This window comes from Leptonotus elevatus, chromosome 2 (assembly GCF_054856555.1).
Source record: "Leptonotus elevatus isolate MCC_2025b chromosome 2, RoL_Lele_1.0, whole genome shotgun sequence".
NCBI classification, from domain to species: domain Eukaryota; kingdom Metazoa; phylum Chordata; class Actinopteri; order Syngnathiformes; family Syngnathidae; genus Leptonotus; species Leptonotus elevatus.
Genome location: NC_141240.1, coordinates 2,816,956 through 2,838,922, shown reverse-complemented (window position 1 = coordinate 2,838,922; position 21,967 = coordinate 2,816,956). Strand labels below are relative to the sequence as shown.

The window sequence follows — 21,967 nt, the reverse complement described above, 5'->3', positions numbered from 1 at the left end:
GTTTGTCCCAGACTTCCTACAAGACTTTCAGTCACTTTGCTGCGTTCATCCCAGACAGAGCAGTCCTGCCACGGACTGTAGGCCCCTCCCCACCACCATCACCACCACCACCGTGGTCATCATCATCTATTCTCCATCTGTCTTTTATTCAACGAATGTCTTGCTGAGGTCCAACTGTGAACACGCGAGAAGCTAGAAACAAATATCATTTGTAAAGTTCACTTTGTTAACTTTGTGGTGATTCCTGAACTTCCTGCTTAGACTCTCCTTGGATCTTCCATGATGGTACCGTCTCTCACATTGGTCCTGGTTCTGTGTCAGATGTTTGTGGTCCCCACAGCCCTCAGAGAGTCCCATGATGCCGACGCCCCAGACCCGGAGCAGAACCGGCGCCTGGCTCGCGGGGCCGACGAGGAAGTGCAGCAGTCCACCTTTGGCCAGTCCTTTGAGAATGACTCCGTGACACCTGCGCAAGTCACCCGTCTCTCCAACATCACATATAGGGAGGATGCCGCTGGAGATGCAGTCCCTGGCCTCTTCAATCCTTTCTACCCGCTGAGGCATGGCTCCTACATTGCCTATGCCACCGTACTGGCGGCTGGCCTCCTGCTGGCGGTGGGTGTGGTGGGCAACATGGCGATCATATGCATTGTATGGAACAACTTCTACATGAGGTCGGCCTGGAACTACCTGCTGGCCAGCGTTGCATTCTGGGATTTTCTGCTTCTGCTGCTCTGCCTGCCCGTGGAGCTGGTCAACTGGCTGTCACACCGTCGCATCCTGCCCGACATCACCTGCCGATTGGTACCCTACATGGAGGTAGGCGGGGCTTAGGTGGGTGTGGTCATGGGTGAGTGCATGTTGTCAAGACAACGGTGATCAACTTTTCCTCGGACATGGTTCAGCACCAATTCATTCAGTCACTGCCAGCTAGTGCTGTCACTATTGAATATTTTTTTTAAACGATTAATCGACTAATCAGATTCATTTAAATTTTGTATTAAAATGTATTACAAAAGCAATTTTTTCCCTGATCACTGTTTATTAACCAGTGATTCGTGTTTATTTCGTACTTCGTATTTGTATAGTGATAAAAAAAAAAAAAGGGGGGGTTGATGTTGTTCCATATTACCAATTCGGTCATTGTTTTCCAACGTAAAAACAGATGTTTGCAAAGGTCTTATTTTTTCATAAATGACTACAGAAATCAATGGACAATTTCTGTTGATTTACTGAAAACAGAGGATTTGGATCATTTTAAATTATAAAATGGCTCTAAATGATTACTCGCCTATTAAAATAGTTGTCGATTAATTTGAGAATAGATTACTTGTTGATTAATCAATTCATTTTGACAGCTCTACTGTCAGCAGTTTTTAAAGGGACACTTGACTCATTGAGCCATTTTCAACAGTAAAAAGTTACTATTTTGTCCAGAATGAGTTTGATAACTACATTATTTTTAATGTGGAACTAATACCTTTAAAAACTTTTTTCAACTTGCTGTCGACTGAAGATGGCATAACCTGTGCTGAGGAAGTAGGTAACTATCAATCACGGCTCACCTGTTTTCTGGGTTTGGTCAGCAAACATTACATTTATTTGCCATGAGTGACGTCGACTCACCGCACGGTCCGCGTAGCTTTTTTGAATGACGCTTACATTTCACTCTGTTAATTATGCCTTTTCTCACAATTGTGACACACATTTGATATTACCTACTATGACACATGCTTTGTTTAGACCGTACATAGTGTCAGGTGCCTAAGTTTGCTCAGTACAGTGTTGGCATTTCTCTCCTTTTAAGTATTGGTCCGCATAAAAAAAAAAAAAGTCTCCGAAAATGAAAACTGAGATATTCATATACAGTGGAACCTCGGAGTTTGAACGTCTCGGAACTTGTACAAATCAGACTTTGACCCAAAAATCTGAGTAAAAGATGCCTCGGAGTTTGACCTCATTCTTGGAGTTTGAACACCCAAGCAAACCAAGCAAAGCCGAACATACCTTAAGTCGAGCAATGCCGAATGCTCACGTCGCGGTAGTGGAGACGAAGCGCTGCTCATTTCCAGTCAGAATTGGTGAATATTCCCAAAGGTGCTCCGTACATTCGCAAGTGCATTTTGATTTTTCCATGCCAATTTTCTTCGACATGGGCCCAAATAAAGATAGCAGTTCCAGTGGCAGAAAAGAAAAACGTACAGTGCTATGAACCATAGTGGATTTAGGAAGGAGATTATAGCGCCGTTATAACTACTGTGACTGCTTCCGTAAATACTGCACAAGGACCACCCCTTAGCTGTTCAACAACGTGCCTGATGCTAAACAACGCACAAGGACCCCTTAGTAGTCTAATAATATGGCCAACGTAAAATACACTAACTCTGCACTGAACTAAAGCATGCATTAACAGCATTTTTCATCCACTGATGCCATCACACCACAACAAAAAGGTAAGGTATTTTTTATTATTTAAAATACTGTACAGGGTGTACATGTTTTTGACATAAATATAAATAAAAATAGGAATTTTCTGTTTTTGGAGCGTAGGAACAAATTAATTGCAATTACATTATTTCCTATGGGAAAAAATGTTTCGGAGGTTGAACAATTCGGACTTTGAACACTTTACAGGAATGAATTGTGTTCAAACTCCGAGGTACCAATGTATTCTAATTCCAGACTTAATTCAAATAATGTATAATGCGTGGGGGTACCTCAAAAACTAATTTCAATGTTGGCAGGTTGAAATCCCTCGTTTTGAGAAAAACAAATTAATTTTTTTGGCACGTACGTATCTTTTAAAGGTCAATAGCAACCGGTACCTTAAGGAAATGCTATTCATCCCAAATTTTCAGGAAGTGTTGAAAGACCAGTGGCAAGTTAATTCGAATAACAGGTAAAGGCATTACCTGAGCTCCAATATTTTCACATTTTAAAATCTGAGGAAGTTTGTCATCTCAACTGATGAATTCGGGCAAAACTAGTAATTATGACCTAGGGCTGGGCGATAGATATAAAAACTATATTGATAATTTTTAAATGAGATATCGAATTAGGCTATTTCGTCTAAAACAATATAGTTCAAATTTGCACAGATATACTTGCTCTGCTGCGCTTCTGTCTGCTGCTGCTTCGTCTGCATTGCCTCCGCCCCTCTTCTTCTGTGCTCTGAGAGGGGGAGGAGTCGGGGGGGTGTCTGAAAACTTGAAAAGACACTTGCGCACTTGTCAACATTGGAGAAAACATGGCTGCGGAGAATGTGAAGGAAGAATTGCTTTGAAAATAAATAAATAAATAAATAAATAAAGAAGCAGTGGCTCCATGTCGGGAGGGGGCGAGCAGGCCCAGCTAGCGACATCCAGACACGTTCTAGCGAGGGGTGGAAGCACTACAAATCCTTTTCACTGTCTAAAACAGTACCACAAATTTCAGTATGAAGTGTGTGAAAATGTCCACAAGTTAGAGTTTGTCATATTTAGTTTTTTTGTAATGATGCTTATTTGCATCAGCGGATTTGTCAACCAGTCAGTAATGACTAAATTTCTGAGTGCAAATGTAAAAATAAACGAGTCACTTTTGTTACAGGCTCATTTTTCAAATGCTGCTGCCAGTGCCATACAATAACAGCTGCAGCTGAGACCTTTCCTCTTACTGAATAGCTTTACGGCTGCAGCTTTCCAATATTTTGTTATGTGGATACCTGCTGAAAATTCTATTGAATATTCGGGTATTCGGATAAAATATATAAGTTTTTGCCTAGAGATCAAAATTATAATTTTTTATAAGCAGTGTAAACAGTGAAAGTTATAAACAGTGTTGGGTGTTGCGTCAACATTGATGGAAGGTCCGTCAAACCGTCAATGGCGGACGCCCATTTTTTTGACGATTGACGGCAAACTTAAAAAAAGAGAAGAAAAAAAAAGACAAACTAAGCATTAACGGAAACCCCTTTCCGTCTGTCAATGTAATTGTCAATGAGAGACAGGTACAATCAAACAAACAAACACAAAATACTCAAATTACTACATGCACAAATTACTGAAGCATAATACATAAACTGCTAGAAAAAAAGAGCCAAACATTTCTTACCGGCTGCCCATGTGGCCTGTATCTTAGACAAAATATTTCCACATGGGTTCCACCCTTTATATATCCCTGGCCTGTCCAAAATTAAACGAGTTCCTACAGAAACATGTGCTAGAAGTAAAGGTTCCTAGCAACTAAAACCTAAGCTCTAACAGAATATAACAGGAAAAAGTATAACTTCTCCTTCACAATCAGTTCCTTTGAATAAATTAAGAACTCAAATGGAAGAAAAAGAAAATAACTGTCCATTCACCGTTTGGTGAAGCATTAATAGTTCAACACTCACTCAGTTATGTGTGCAATGTCTCCCAAGCTGAGTTGGGAATAAACACTATGCAGACAATAAGGTCATGCAATAAACATGAAGCAATAAACCCACCTGCATTGTGTCACATAGAGTACCAGTCATTTTAACCTAACTCTCAAAATCTTTGCTTTCACAACATGACAAGTAAGGTACATGGCTATGATGTCATTGTTTGTCCACAGTCACGGTTGTATTAAGTAAAATGCATTAAATTGACACAATCTTGCTCAAAACATTCATGATGCATGCAGGAACAAACTTAAAGTAATAAAAAGCAGTATTAAGAGATTTTTCTGTCATTTTGCTTTTTATGCAAATTGATAATGGTGACAATCGCTGTGATTGGCTGCGTTAGACATCAAATCCAAATCAGTTGTTACGTTTTGTTTCCCTTCCAGTAACTGGCCTGAGTAAATTTTTTCCCTATTTCATTAAAAAATTATACCAAAATTTCAGTAAAGTTAATGATCTTTACTATATGGACACAAAGGTTTCATGCCAACATTAACGGTGGCCAGATGGCCTGTCGCCACCACGTGACTGTGTCAAGCCAAGCCAATTTAGTTTTTTTTTTTTTACACTCCAATTAATTGCGCTTTTTATTAACAGCAGCTGCAGTCTAGGTTGAAAATTTTGAGTAAGTAATTTTATTTCTGTCTTTCAATAAATAGTGAACGTGTAGATTTTTTGCTGAGCATCCATATAAAGTAATCTGCCAAGAGAAGACGATGAAGAAAAAGAAGAAAAAGAAGAAGAAAACGACAAGGAAGAAAAAGTGGCGTTTGGTCATTGTGCTATTTTTTATTTTATTTTATGCATAGGTTACCAGCAGAAGAGAGGCAGAAGTTTGTCACTGACGAAAGTGTCGACTCCCTTGTAAATGTGAAACCGTGCACCTGAGTAGCGTCGCTGAGAGCTTGGAGGCGCTCCCAGCAATGCTTTGTGGCACTGGGGATTGAAATAGTGTTTGAAATGCATGTTCTGTGTAAATTATTCCGTTAGTTAGTCGTCCAAACTTACAAACTTAAAGTTTAAAAAAAAGCTTTGATTTTGATTAAAATGGTTAAGTATTAAGAGATTTTTCAATCATTTTGCTTTTTATGCAAATTGTGTTGGTGAAAATCACCGTAATTGGCTGTGCTTGAAAGGAAATGCAAATCAGTTACTTTTCCTCCATGCCTGAGACCTTTTTTTCTATTATATTACAAAAATATGTCAAAACACATCTTTACTACATGTAGACAAACATCCCCTTCACTGTCAAACAGAATTGAAAACTCAAATCAATACAGATTTAGGACCTTTAACAATACTCGGTTTGAGGCATGATCTCAAGATTTTTCTAACAAATTTTTAACTGGATCCCTTCTACGGGCTCGGCACAGTATATAAAATTGTGAAAATTGAATTTTTTTGTCACCATTAGGTGGCGCTATTTACATGACCGAATATAGTCATATAGATGCGAAATATCGATTTTTTTTGGAGCATGTACTCACGGGAGTTATTAAACATTTCTTTCTTTGTGGCAAAGCAAATATGAAATGCAAAATTTGATGTCCCGCCCCCAGCATATAGTTCAGGGTGAAACAAAAAAAGGGAACTTTTTAACAATTCAATAAAACCAAAAGGGATGGAAGAAAAATATTTTATTCATAGTAATTGAAACCTTAAAACATGCCATTTAAAAAACAATGATGGCGGTCGCTGCTCAGGCCCTAACTAGAGCTGCCCTCGCAACCTGGGCCACTTTGACGTACTTGCACGTTGAGGTACTGTCCATTTCTCTGAACCGTTTATTCCTCACAAGGGTCGTGGGGGTGCTGGAGCTTATCCCCGCTGGGTTCGGGTAGTAGGCAGGGTACATCCTAAACTGGTTGACAGCCAATCGCAGGGCACACAGACAAACAACCATCCACACTCACAATCATACCGAGGGACAAATTAGGCATTTCAATTAACCTACCATGCAGCTTTTTCGGAACATGGGAACAAAGCGGAGTACCCGGAAAAATGCTGAGGTACTGTCACATTGAAATTTGAATTTTTAGAAGATGGCTGTTACATATTGGATTTTTTGTTTTTTGCCAGGCCTGATGTGTATTCAGAGTTTTCACACATGTACAGACCACTCAAATTGGCATAATTTTTCTTGGCAAAAATCATGTAGCCACAGCAACAGCATTCAGCAAAATAAAATGTTGTGCTTTTATTTTTCACCAATAACATATTTAGATGAAACAACCACAGATTCTGAAAACAATGTATTTCCATAGCAACAGGATTTTATGAAAGATCACTAAGTTCGTTTTTCAGCATCATGAAGGCCTAAACACTTTTCCAAGCAAATATGAAGTTGATCAGGTTAACGCGCTAGGAGCAAAACATCAAAGAAAAACAACAATACGTATTTCCTTTTGTTAGTAAGTCAAGCCAAGTCAAGTCAAGTTTATTTGCCCTTAATCACAAAAGAGTCTCAAAGGGCTTCATGTGCAGGGTAAGGGAAAAAAAATAAATTAAATAAAAACATCATTAAGAAACCTTGAGAAGGGACCGTAAATGTGGAAATTAGGGACGAGCGAGTACAGCACTCTTTATCCACACCCGTTGGCATGGGTGTGCCCGCCTAACAAGATGATTGTGCCCCCCCCCCCACCCCCTAATCATGACACACAGCGGAAGTGGGCGTGGTTTAACCTGAGTTTTAAGTACAGTGAGGATCAAAACAAGCATTTCCCACATATTAAGATGACAACTAACCAACATAAAAGGCCCTGAACAGGGGTTTTATAAGTTTTCTTATTTTAAGATTTTGCATAATCAAGTAATAAGATAAATGGAAAAAAATACAAGGATGAAAAAAAATGAGTGCAATATGGTTCATTTCATTATATTTATTGAGCTCATTTTTCCTTGTTTCAGTACCAGCTCAGTGGTCTTGAAGGTTGTGGGCTTTCTTTCAGCACGGATATTAAGGAAGTCTATCAGTGTTATATTCGTATCTGGGAAATTAATCATCCATGCCGGATACTTGTGTTGTACGAATATCCAATAGTGGAAATCCCCCTTCCAGCATGACCAGGCTGCAATGGATGCCGAATGGGCAACAATTTACACAGTATGTGATGCTAAACAATATTAACTAGAATAGTGCAAAAGTCCCCTTAAGAAGTTGAAGCACTGCAAGAAGAGGCTTCAGGGAAGTGGGTCCTCATCCAAACCAGGCCCGGTTGGTTGGGGTAGAAATCTCCACGGTAGCAACTCCAGGGTGATAGTCTGCCTCAGATCTCGTCACATTCATAAGTGTAGAATCCGTAAAGCAGCTCACTACACCTCCTAGCTGGGGAGAAGAGAGTAAATAGCGGCAGTCATCAGGCCCACATAATTCAGCCAAATGCAAGAGTATAAGAATGAGTCTTAAGGCGAGATTTAAACATTTCTACTGAGGTAGAGGCTCTGATATCCGAGTGTAGGGCATTCCACAGCACTGAAGCCTGAATCGAAAACGCTCTTGAACCCGGGGACTTCTTCTTGACTTTTGGGATCACCAAAAAACCAGCGTGTTGCGAACGAAGGTTTTGTGTCGGAATGTACGGTACTATTAAGTCACCGAGATAGAAAGGTGCTAAGCCATGTAATATTTTATATGTATACTCAACAAAAGTTAAACACAACAGTTTTGTTTTTGCTCCCGTTTTTTATGAGATGAACTCAAAGATCTAAAACAATATCACCATTTCTCTCAAATATTGTTCACCAATCAGTCTAAATCAGATAGTAAACACTTCTCGTTTGTCGAGATAATCCATCCCACCTCACAGATGTGCCATATCAAAATGCTTATTAGACACCATGTTTAGTGCACAGGCGCGCCTTAGACTGCCCACAATAAAGGACCACTCTAAAATACGAGTGGGAATGTCTCACGATTCAATTCGATTCCGATTTTTGGGTCTGCGATTCAATTCAGAAACTATTTCCGATTCAAAATGATTTGATTGACAATTATTTTTGCTTCAATTTATAGATGTGCAAAGAATCGTCATGATTTACTCCAGTCTTACTCACTAATGCTAATTAGCGCGCTACTCGCGGCATTTTTATCACTCAAAAGAACGGCTATTCATACAAAATGCTTCAGGAATGTATACAGAGAAGTATGTTAACATTACTCATCGGCATATGCTCTTCCTACGCTGCAAAAAAACAACAACTTTAATTGGCATAACTTGATCGTGACGTTTTCCTTCTACTCTGTAATGTGACTACGATTTAATAGTGTATCAGAATGCGTGGAACCACACTGTCCCTAAGTGGCCAAATCAGGTACAACATGAACAGCACTCCCTGTAAAGGCACACACAAACAAGGGCAAGACAGTATAAAATTATTTAAATAAAATCTATTTTGGGACATTTAAAATCAATTCTGAATCGTACTAAATGAGAATCGCGATTCTTATGAGAATCGATTTTTTTGGCACACCACTACTCTGAAAGGTGCAGTTTTGTTTTATTGGGATGGGGGGCGGGGTGATTGTGAACTTAGAAATTTGGTCAGTACTGACTAGTTCATAGTTAAGATACATGTGAAGTTTGGGAGTTAAGCATTTCCTCTTTCATGATCAAGGAAATATGAAAGGCAAAATGTTATGCTATTACATTTATACGCCCTGTCATATAGTATTTTGAAAACTCAAGATTTATTCCCCAGTTGTTGTTCCAGGTCTTGAGATGATACAGGACAAGTTTGAATTAAATCAGATGAAAATTGTTGGAAAAGGGGGCAAAATTATGACCACTGTAAATATGCAAAAATGGGCCAAAATTGGACATTCAAAAAATTCATAGCTCACTTTCTGAAAATTTCAAGACAGGGGTTCCACTGCCTTTCTTGTGCGTCTGGGAGTACTACTAAATTAGTGCCTTCCAATTTTCGTAGCTCTAGGTCAAACGTGCAGGTAGGGCTTTTTAGGGGGGCGCTACAGAGACATTTTGCTTTCATTATTCATGACAATTGTAATGATCAAATTTTTCACAAGGCACGATGAATGTACAAAGTTTGGTAAGTTTTCGTACATGTTTAGGTCCCCAAAAATGTGATTAATTTTGAAGAAGAAGAACAAGAATTTATACAGATACAATAGGGAATTTGCAGCTCGCAGTGGTCGCTGCTCGGGCCCTAATAAATAATAAAATAACAAAATAATACCCTATTGTTATTTTGTCAAAACAAAAGCAGATTTTTCCCCCCAAATGCCAGTAGTCATAATTTAAACCAAGAACGCTTGCCCACTAAAATATGCCTTAAGGCAGTGGTCGTCAACCATTTTTCAATGATGTAAAATATTCTTTCCAGCCAAGTAGCCTACCCAAGTACATTTCTGGATTTATAAAAAAATAAAATAAAATAAAAAGACTGAAAACAGAGTGCTGTGCCATCAGTATCTGATTTATTAAACTTTGGAAGTGATTTTGTAGTGGTATCTCTAAAACTATTTGTTAAGTAAAAGTAAAAGTAAAAATATATAACAAAAAAAGAAAATTTAAAGATTTGTGCACATAAAAATAATTCCCGTCTGTTTCAAAGCCATTGGCTGTGAGGAAAATCGATAAAAAAAAACAACAACATACAAATATCCTTGCAGCAAAGTGAGGTGAAATCACACTTTAATTAATTAAATGTTTGAATGCCATAATGCTTGGCTGATGTTATGTGTTGTGTCAGAAAAAAACAATCAGCAAAAAAGAAGAGCTAATAACGGCCAATTAATCAGTTTGGTACTAGTTTAATTGGAAGTGAATTAAATAACAAGGTTGGCTATAGACGATAAATGCATCTTTTGTGAATGTGATCCTTTTGAAAATGTACCAAATTACATCATCATATGTAAATATTGACATGATGTGTGATGGCGAATCCACTGACCCGTGGCATCTCTCAGGTGGTGTCTCTGGGCGTCACTTCCTTCACACTGTGCGCCCTGGGCATCGACCGTTTCCATGCCGCCACCAGCTCGTCTCAACCAAAGACGCGGCGAGTGGAACGCTGTCGCTCGGTGCTGGTCAAGCTGGCCGTGGTCTGGGTCGCCGCCATGCTGCTGGCTAGTCCTGAGCTCTTCCTGTGGCACGTCGCACGGATCACCCCCACCACCACTGTTGACTCCTGCTCTATCAGTGTCTCCTCACCACCCCCCTTCCTCTTGCCCGACTCCCTGCACTCACTCCTGCACAGGTACCACCAGGTGAGACCACGCCCACTTTACCAGTTGACACACCGACCAGATTCTGTAAACGAGTTTCCCGCAGGGTTATAATAGTTTTTGCATTTTTCAGTAGTTAGTTTTGAGGTTTTGTTATTTTCTGGCAAGTATTACGATTTTGATTGGATTTGCAATTTTCTTCCAATTGATGACATCATACCATCAAAATATTCAAAGCTATTACTCTAATAATGCAAGGCCACTAAAGAGGTTGTGTGAGGAAGGCAGTCCTTTTTCAAGATTTTTAAAATGGATCAAATTAAGGCAAAACCTAATAGTCTATTTTCAGAGGTGATTCTAGGATCAAAGGTTTAGGGGTGCTATAAAGACGTTTAGCTTGCTCCCAAGTGCTTGGGTGCTAGAAATAGCGGGGGGCAGGGTGGTGGTGGTGGGGGGTAAAGTTTAGTCGTGGTTTAGTGGTACTTCCCGCTCGAAAAATTTAGTGGGAAGTTAGTGAGTAAACCAAATCTAACCCAATTTATGCAAAGGGTGAAAAGGACGGTAATAGTGAAATATAAACATATTCTAACCCTAATTTATGGGCAAGGGTACTCTACAGCTCCTCAACATATGCATTGACAGTATGCATGTTTCTGGAGTAAATCAGCTTCAGTTTACAGCAAGAACAAAAATAGACCTTGGACTTGTTTTTGAAATGTTCTTTTAAATTAAACATACAACATGTAAAATATATTAACAGGCATTAACTTAATACAGAATGTTTGTTTTCTGTCTCTATATTACTTGTCTGTAATATATTATTTAAAAAAAACTATACATTAACATACACATTAAAAAATAAATGCGCTTGAATCTACAAAATAATTATAATAATACATGTACAAGTCTGTGTATGGGTGAAGTGCAGACATCATCAGCAGTATTTAACAAAACAAATTGACTTTAACACTGTGTGTCTTTGCCTTTTTACATCTTTCTTTTAATATTTTTATAAATAAAAATACACTTCAAAATTGAGCTTTTGTTTGCTAAAAATCGTATGTCCAGGCTTCGTTTTTTCCTATGCAGACGCGCATGTGCGTGCACGTTAGTAAGCTAGCCAATAGCAGCATAATTGAGACATTAATATTAACACTTGTTTCCCTCATTCCACAAAAAAATTACAGTGATGGGCATAAGCCTTCAGTCTGACCACCTGCAACGTTTCATAACTTGGGGAGAAAAATAAAAATAAAAACACCTTCTTAACTACCTACCAAGTAGCATAAGTGAGCATAAAAAAAGATGACTAGTAATGAAAATAATGTGTTGGTATTGACTGGTAGAGTAATAAACCTTTCACATATCCTAGTGAAAGTAAGGAACTTGCAATTTCACTCGACTAGACAGTCACAGGGAGGTACCACGATCAATGCATGCTCTGCTTGTACACAACAGCAAAGGTGGAGCGCTGAGGTGGATCAAACCATTTTCTAATCAAATGGGGGGAGGGGATACTGTATTTTTGTTGTATAAATATTATTTTCAAACTCTATGTTTTATATAAATTATATAATTTTATAACTTATTGAAAAGAACACAGTATATATATACACACACACACAAACACACCCCCACACACACCCCCACACACACACACACACACACACACACACACACACACACACACACACACACACACACACACACACACACACACACACACACACACACACACACACACACACCCACACACACACACACAAAAATTGGCTAAATACGCGTCTGGGGACCATTTCACAAAGCATGTTCATTAAACACCGAGACTAACCCCGAACAGCGAGTTGACATGCCCTGAGATAGGAAATTCTGCATTTTTGGTTCCAGGACAGCTAAATTGAGGTAGTTATATCAATGCAGAGTCGTTTCACCTGGCGTTGCCGCTACACTAGAAAGTCCACATCAATGGAGCCCTGATTTGTCGAGTCACCATGGCAACCGTGAGTGCGGCAAAGCCCTCTGCTTCCACGTTTGTTTTTGTTTTTTACTCCTCTCAACTGAAAATCTTAATGCGATCATATGGCGAATTTGAACAAGTCTTTAGAAAAAAAAGTGCAACAACGCAGCGGCACCTCATAAAGGAAGGCGACGTGGGAGAACGTTGCTGCTCGAGTCAGGTCAATGCGTAAATTTAAATGGAGTCCTTTGCAATCACAATAATATTACAGGGGAAACCTGTTGAATGGTAATTCATTAATTCATTTCATTTGGGTGCAATCCTGCGGGGGAGAAGCGCACTTGACTTAAGATGAAATATAAAAACATTATTCAAACGGTTATAAGAAAAAAAAAACGGAGCACAACACACAATATATGCTGTGATGTGAGCGCATGACTATGGCTGGTAATGTTGCAAATGTAAGGACGGATTAAGGACTGTAATGTGAAATGGTACAGCTCAAAAAGATAACTGTCCAGAAAGGCCAGCATATCTATGCGCGGTCTGATAACAATCTCACAACGAATATGTAATTCCCTGCGCAATAATGCGGCACCTTCATCAATAGGGTCATTGTCAAAAGGACATGCCATGTTCGTGACAAAATTGGACTTTACGCTCCTATACTCTAGAGTCTAGAGTATAGGAGTATTTACGCAAAAACTCGCCAAAGCGGACTTTAGGAATGACGAAATGAAATACATGTGTGGCTAAAAGGAGGCGGGGACAGAGAAAACCTCGAGGTTCATTGTAAAAAAACTGCAACCAACCAGGTTTGATTCACGGAACATGTTACTACAGCAACTGACCGAGATCTTAAATTACCTCTTTTTTATGAAACAGGATAGAGTTACCTCTTTTTCTCTGGTTTCAGATACCTCCCTTTCTGAAACGGAAAACGCGTTTCCCACATTTCAGGGTTTCTTGACGCAGAGTTCTCATTAAACCTGCTTTGTGAACTAGACCTCTGGTCTATGTAAATTTTTCCTTTTTTTTTTTTTACCAAAAAGTGTTTTATATTTTGTATTAATGTACATGTTCTTTGTGTAAAAATCTTCCCTGATCCCCAAATTTTTGCTACAGACTGAGGGCTTAGTGATATGGCCTGAAATTCACATCATGGTATTACTGAATCGTTTGGTCTTCACAATCACAGTAGGCCTAATGGCGTGTGTAAAAGTGTAAAAATTATAACTGGTGTATTTCTGATTGGGTTATTTAAATGTGTAAAGGTAAATATTTCGTTCTGCTTCTATTCATTCAAATCTTGCGTTTTTATGTAAACATGTCTGCTTTTTCTTTTATGTAATGAAATATATATAAAAAAATTACAAAACAATCCCTTAGCAAAGCTAAACAGATAAAAAAATTATAGTAATTTTGAGACCAATTTTTGTGTAGATCTCAAAACTCAGTGGTGGAAAACAGTGCAAATACAAACAAATAACATTGCTGATATTATTTATTTTACTTTTGACCTCGAGTTTGACGTAATGATATCAGCCGTACTAGCACAAACGTAGCACAAATAATCTATTTCCATCAAATTTTGCATGGGGTGGTGGGGGAGTCAACTCCACGCACGTAGATGGCGTCGCGTTTTTTTTTTTTAATTAACCATTTCGGAGCTGGTTAGTGTCATGTCAACTGTGGCATGCCGTAGATTGGTGAGCTTGGGTGATAAGAGCCCTTCAAGACACATGCACAGTTTTGACAATCTAAAAATCGCTATATTTACAGATAAAATATCAAAACATTATTCAAACGGGTATAAGAAAAAAATGGAGCGCAACACACAATATATGCTGGGATGTGAGCGCATGACTACAGCTGGTAATGTTGCAAATGTAAAAACGGATTATGATGGATTGTGATGTGAAATGGTACCGTGCAAAAAGATAAATGTCTGGAAATACCAGAATATCTATGCGCGGCCTGATAACCATCTCACAACGAATATTTAATTCCCCGCGAAGTAATGCTACCTGCACACTCTAAAAAAAGAATTGTTGAACCAATGTAAGATTAATAATGTAATTGTTGACCAATTTAATGAAAAAAATTCAGTTGGTAACACACGATTGAATTAAGTTAATCCAACCTCAATATATTAAGTTTAATTAATTGAGTTAATTAAACTTAATATATTCACTTGAAATAAAGTTAATCAAAAATTAAAAATTAATTAAGTTTAGTGATCTCATAATTAATTAAACTTAATATATTCACCTAAATTAATTTAATAAATCATGTGCAATTTTATTAAGTCGGTCAACAATTAAATTTGTCAATTTAAAATTAATCCAAAATGAATATATTAAGTTTAATGAAGTCATAATTAATTAAACTTAATATGTTCACTAAAATTAATTTAATTCAATCCAATCGTGTGTTACCAGTTGAAGCAATTTTATTAAGATGGTCAACAATTAAATTTTTAATCTTAATTTGGTTCAACAATTCTTTTTAGCGTGCATCTTCATCAAAGGGATAATTTGTCAAGAGGACATGCCATGTTCGTGAAAAAAAGTGTACTTTTAATATAGGCCTATTGTATTTAATGTTTTTTTTTTTTAAAGAACAGATGGCACAACTATGTTATGCCAAAACTCGCCAGCTGACTGAATGAATGAGGGAATCAAATGTTGTGTGTGGCTGAAAGGAGGTGGAGACAGAGAGAACCTCGAGGTTCATTGTGATAAATCTGCTACCGACCTGGTTAGGTTCATAGACTCTGTTACTACGGTAACTGACCAAGAGCTTTAACTTTTCCTCTGGTTTCAGTGACCTCCCTTTCTGAAACGGAAAACGCACAGTTTCCAGCATTTCAGGGTTAACAGACTCAGGGTTCTCACTTAACGCTTTGTGAAATGGACCCCTGGACAAGACACGCCAAAGTGCATTTTCGCTATAATTATGGTTAGTTGTAGTTTCAGGTAGTTGTCTTGTTTTTTAAAGCGTTTTTTATTTCAATGTTTTTTTTCTTTCATTTTAGTCATTTAGTAAGTTTTCATTAACTAATAATAGCCTTGTTTTTCAATGCTGGCATCAGGCATGTTCTTTATTCTTTTCAGGGCCGTATGTGGTGGACTTTCGGCTGTTATTTTTGCCTGCCCGTCCTCTTCACTGTCCTATGCCAAATGGCAACCCGCAATGTCCACAGTGACTCCAGCTCCGTCCACAAGCAGCGTACCCTTGACGACCCATCCTCCACTCACAAACGACATCACCAGGCACTAGAGCAGCAGCTCAACTGCACCTTGTTAGCATTAGCACTGGTGTACACCATGTGCGCTCTGCCTGAACACATATGCAACATTGTGCTAGCGTACACCCACGTCACTGTTTCTGCAGACACAGCGGCCACGCTGGCGCTCTTGCATCACTTCCTGTTGTTCCTCAAGTCGTCCGTCACACCTGTTGTACTGCTATGTTTATGTAAGGTAGGTAATGATTCAACATTGGACTAGTGCTGTCACTAACTATTGTCTCCTATCGATTATTCCATCGATTAATCCCCCCCCCCCCACATTATTATTTTTTAATGTCCTCTAAAGTTGAATTTAGTGGATATAAATACTTATTATTCCTTATCTTCTGTACACATATGCATATATTACACAAACACCAACAAAATTAGCTAAACAATTAACAATTGTGATTAGTATTAGCCCCGAATAAACACAAATCACTTACTTAATCCAACATATGATAAAAATATCTTCATCATATGTACACATATGCATATATTACACAAACACCAACAAAATTAGCTAAACAATTAACAATTGTGATTAGTATTAGCCCCGAATAAACACAAATCACTTACTTAATCCAACATATGATAAAAATATCTTCATCATATGTTTACTAAGCATATTTGCTTGTTTTGTTCAAACATATTGAGTTGTGGAAGCCTACAATAGCCATTGATGCAGCATACTAAACGCACGTAAAGGTTTTTAACTTACTTTATGCTCCAGGATGCCGCCCCGTCACTCTGATGTTTTGTGGTTCCATCTCATTTTAAATCCAATAACATACTAGCTTATTGTAGCTTCGTACTTGAACTAGCTAATGGTATTGCAAAGTGAGTTAGTTTCTAAAGTCTGCCAGCGTCCACCTTTGCAAACTCCCTTGCGTCTTTTGTTAAGTGCATTGTGGCTAACTGGGTCAATTTGGCTCGGTTATTGCACACTTTGGTGGCGTAAAACCATAGTAAGAGACCACAAACAAACCCTAAGAAGCATCTTAGTTAGTAGTGGTGAATGCCGGTCGGAGTCTGTCAGCAATAAGTATTCGTGCGGAAACAAGTAATATTGGTTCCGACTTCAAATGTGGGAAAAATAAATGCTGATAGGTCTTGGACTGGAGAGGTTTACATACATTGGATACGGAAGGATTTGTAGCTCTTAGGGACTCATTCATGTCCTCTATGGAAAAAGACAATACATTGTTTGGGTAGCAAATGAGATAGAGTTTTTTTCATGTATCCTGCTTTTTTTGTTTTTGTTTTGTTTTGTGTGTGTGTTTGTGGAGGACAACATTTTTGTTTGTATTAAAAACAAATTACAATAAAAATCTTGGGGGGAAATAAAATTATATATATATATATATATATATATATATATATATATATATATATATATATATATATATATATATATATATATATTGGTTCCGGCAACTTCCAGGTGCTTCAAATATGTTTTTTAAAAATTATTCAAATATCTTCAACGCATGCATTTTTGCGTCCTTGAACTAGCTAATGGTATTGCAAAGTGAGTTAGTTTCTAAAGTCTGCCAGCGTCCACCTTTGCAAACTCCCTTGCGTCTTTTGTTAAGTGCATTGTGGCTAACTGGGTCAATTTGGCTCGGTTATTGCACACTTTGGTGGCGTAAAACCATAGTAAGAGACCACAAACAAACCCTAAGAAGCATCTTAGTTAGTAGTGGTGAATGCCGGTCGGAGTCTGTCAGCAATAAGTATTCGTGCGGAAACAAGTAATATTGGTTCCGACTTCAAATGTGGGAAAAATAAATGCTGATAGGTCTTGGACTGGAGAGGTTTACATACATTGGATACGGAAGGATTTGTAGCTCTTAGGGACTCATTCATGTCCTCTATGGAAAAAGACAATACATTGTTTGGGTAGCAAATGAGATAGAGTTTTTTTCATGTATCCTGCTTTTTTTGTTTTTGTTTTGTTTTGTGTGTGTGTTTGTGGAGGACAACATTTTTGTTTGTATTAAAAACAAATTACAATAAAAATCTTGGGGGGAAATAAAATTATATATATATATATATATATATATATATATATATATATATATATATATATATATATATATATATATATATATATATATATATATATATATATATATATTGGTTCCGGCAACTTCCAGGTGCTTCAAATATGTTTTTTAAAAATTATTCAAATATCTTCAACGCATGCATTTTTGCGTCAACCAATTTTTGTGGTCGACTTAACTGACTTCTTTATCAGCCCTACATTGAACATCTACAAATCTTTACATTTACAGCTACACAACTCTGAACAACTACACATCTATGTGAACATCTATGAACATTTGCACACAATTATGCGAACATCTACACTCTATGTGTGGTCCACAGGCGCTGGGTCGGGTCTTCATGGACTGCTGCTGCTGCTGCTGTCGAGTATGTCAGCAGAACTTGGCTGAAGGTTCTCCCGGTTCTGCTCACCTCCCGCTGAAGGCAGTCAAAGACGCGTCCATCTTCTTCGACAAAACAAAAGACACGTCAGCTATATTGTCTATCTCCAGTTAGATCAGTGGTAGGGAACCCTGGTCCTCAAGAGTCACTTTCCTGCCAGTTTTCCATGTCTCCCTCCATCAACACACCTGAGTGATGAACAAGATCGTTAGCAGAAGTTACAAATGCAGGTCCAGAAAGTAAAAACCCTGTCACAGTTTGGCTTTAGCCCCAGGTGCTAGCCAGCTAGCTCCCTAGCTAGCTCCCATGGTGCTCGTTTACCTGCTAGGAAGCTAACTAGCTAGCTTGCATCAATGGCTAAAGCCAAACTGTGGCAGGGTTTTTGCTTTCTGGACCTGGATTTGCCACTTCTGATTGTTAGCAGGCTTCTACAGAGCTTGCTGATTAGCTGATCATTTGAATCAGCTGTGTTGGAGGAGATAGACATGGAAAATAGGCAGGACAGTGGCTCTCGAGGACCAGGGTTCCCTATCCCTGAGTTAGATGATACTGCTCCTACTTTCCCATCCCGTCCTGTATCCTACTTGTTCACCTTCCTTTCCACGCCCGCTTTAATTCCTGTCTGCCCAGTAAGGAAATGTCATCTAGAGTCATCAAAGAGACTAGGGCTGGGTTTAACGAAAAATCGAATAATTGATATTGAATTGATTTTCCTTTTCGAGCCTGATATCGATTCATAAAACTATGAATTGATTATTTTAGTATCTCTTTTCCCATACATTCATAAGAAAATAGAATTTTAAAGTCCAATTTTTTTAACTTTTTTCTTACTGAAACATACTTTTCACATGAATTTCAAAGTATTTTCTTACACTTTAAGACAATTCAGAATATTTTACATTTATATTTACAATTATTGAATTAGAATGATGAAATGTTCATCTCATCCTTGCTGGTGTCAGTGTTTGTGTAAAGTGATTATAACACATTAATACAATTAATTAATTAACCAGTTACTGCCTCCGCAAAATTTAATTTGGAATTTAATGTTTGTGGAGTTATCATGTCCCTATCTAAGAAAAATTGATGTTCCATAATTAATCAAAATCCGATTGAAATGAAGTGAATAGAATCGAAAAAAATCAAAATCAAATCGAACTGAACTCTTGTGAATCGAAATCGAATTGATTGAGGAAATTCGAATCAATACCCAGCCCTAATAAAGAATGTTTGAAGATTTGGGAAAAGGTTTGACAAGGCCACCAAAATAAAAAAAATAAAAAATCACTTTGTGGGGCAGAGATGCACAAAGTTGATGTTGAAGTAGCAGTTTCAAATAATTGTGTTAATGTTAAGCATGAGAGAAAAATCAATTAGGTCAAGGTAGCTAAACTTGAACTTACCCTATTGCAGTCACATGATTCTTGTTTGTTTTTTTATGTGATAAATGTCGATTAACAACCTTTAGTAGACTTAAAAACACTTAAGTGAGCATCGTCATACTTTGTTTGCATTTGAAGACTAAAGGCTTGCTGACCAGTTGTCGCCATGGTAACCGTCCGTCACACGACAACAAGGTGGCTGTTTGTCATGTATAAACCATGTGACCAAAGTGACACAAAACATTACCATGGTTATGTGAAAGAATGTCTATCAAAAATGTGAAATAAAAAAAAAACTTCAGCATTGATGATGTCATCACTTTGCAGTTATCTCTTGTTATTGACGATACAGATACAATAATGACAATATTTGTAGTTCTATTATACTGTATTTATTATTATTATTAGTTTATTATTAATAGTAATAACATTAATGAGTTAAAATGTCCCATTATCATTGGCCAAACGGACATATGTTTGTCTTTGTATCTTACTATGTGTCTAGTCGAGGATGAGGATGGTGGCGCGCATAGACGCAGCGGCTTGGAGCTCCCACTTTTGCACTTTGGTGGTGGTGTTATGTGTCATTTCACACAGTCTTTGCATGTTTCAATACAGCAGAAACGAACTTTTACATCTGCATGGAGATTATCAACTGTCTGTGGAGTATATGATCCCCCCGGAGATTGTCAGAATATCCCCGGGGACACCCGCCACAGCAGGTTGGAGGAGGAAGCGCTGTGAGCGGAGGTAGAAGACAGGCAAGCGCAGGGGTGTCTGGGCCCGGCTAAAAGCTAGCCCCTTTAAAACCACCACTGCCGACCATCTTCCTCTCCAATGCAAGGTCGATCTGTCACAAGGTGGATGAGATACGCCTGCAGATGGCTACGCGAAAGACTTTAAATCATTATTTGTGTCAGATTTTCTCCGAGACCTGGCTGGACAGCTCCATTCCAGACGCGGATATCGAGCTACCTAGCCTCACCGCATACCTAGCCGATAAGACCGCGGACTCTGGTAAAAAGACCGGCGGTGGACTATGCATCTACATTAACAACTACTGGTGCCCGAACGTGATGGTAATAGAGAAGCTGTGTAGTCCAGAGGCAGAACTGTTACTCTTAAAGTGTCGTCCATTCTATCTCCCTCGTAAATTCTCATGTGTTTACATTTGCGCTGTTTACATTCCACCGGATGCTAATGCTAAGCTAGCGTTAGCACAAGTGAGCAGCAGCATCCACAACAGCCTGCTAGCACATCTGGACAGTGTCTTTATTGCAGCTGGGGACTTTAATCACGTGGATTTTAAATCACTGATTCCCAAATTCCATCGAAATGTGAAGTGTGCTACCAGAGGAGATATATTTTGGACCAGATGTATACTAATGTAGCAGATTCATATAGAGCCCAGGTATATCCCATCCTGGGTCTGTCAGACCACCTTTCTCTTCTGTTACACCCAAGGTATACACCAAAGATCAAGAGCAGTGGGATAACAGTGAAAACAGTGAGAACTTGGCCAGAGAACGCTGTTTCTATGCTTCAGGACTGTTTCCACCACACAGACTGGGATGTGTTTAAAGAGCAGGACACTAACAATCATGTCACATTGGACAATTACACCTCCGCTGTTCTGGATTACATTTGCTTCTGTGTGGACAATGTCACATGCTGGAGACAGTTCCGTGTGTTTCCTAATAATCCTCCATGGATGACACACGGTGTAAAACAACTTATCCGAGCAAGGGACATTGCATTCTACTCTGGAGACCAGGAGGCATACAGTGCTGCTAGGGCTAATCTTAGGAGAGGCATGTCACTACTGGAGGCGTATTGAGGCCAGGTTTGAAAACACCACAGACCCGAAACAAGTCAGGGAGGGCATTAGGGCCATCACGGCCTACAAGAGGAAACCACCATCACCCTCAACTGACAGTTCCACTCTGGCTGAGGACCTAAACCTCTTCTATGCCCGTTTTGACAGGGACAACACAGACCCTGTCCTGCCCCCCCAACCCCCATCGACCGACCCATCTCCAGTCCTGAGCATATATGAGGTGAGATGTGCCTTCCGCAGCATTAACACCAGGAAGGCGGCTGGTCCACATGGAGTTCTGGGTCGGGTGCTGAAAGACTGTGCTGTGGAGCTGGCAGACGTATTCACCTCTATCTACAACATCTCGCTGTCCTGCTCGTTGGTCCCTACCTGCTTTAAAGCAGTTACAATTGTTCCCCTTCCAAAACAGTCCAATGTCACATGTCTTAATGACTACAGACCAGTGGCTCT

At 38.8% G+C, this 21,967-nt stretch overlaps 1 protein-coding gene across 2 annotated transcripts; it reads left to right on the top strand.

Annotated features, from left to right (window-relative positions):
- LOC147178164 (G protein-coupled receptor 37-like 1) lies at positions 1-19,986 on the top strand. Of its 2 annotated transcripts, XM_086069988.1 has the most exons (5): positions 1-819; positions 10,341-10,640; positions 15,672-15,859; positions 15,952-16,040; positions 18,239-18,386. In XM_086069988.1, exons 1-4 carry the CDS (start codon positions 280-282, stop codon positions 16,037-16,039), a joined length of 1,116 nt encoding a protein of 371 aa, XP_085926114.1. In that variant the 5' UTR covers positions 1-279; the 3' UTR covers position 16,040; positions 18,239-18,386. The 2 variants fall into 2 exon arrangements, with proteins under 2 accessions (XP_085926114.1, XP_085926113.1); XM_086069987.1 differs by having other exon boundaries at positions 15,672-16,040; positions 18,239-19,986.
- The last annotated feature ends 1,981 nt before the right edge of the window (positions 19,987-21,967 follow it).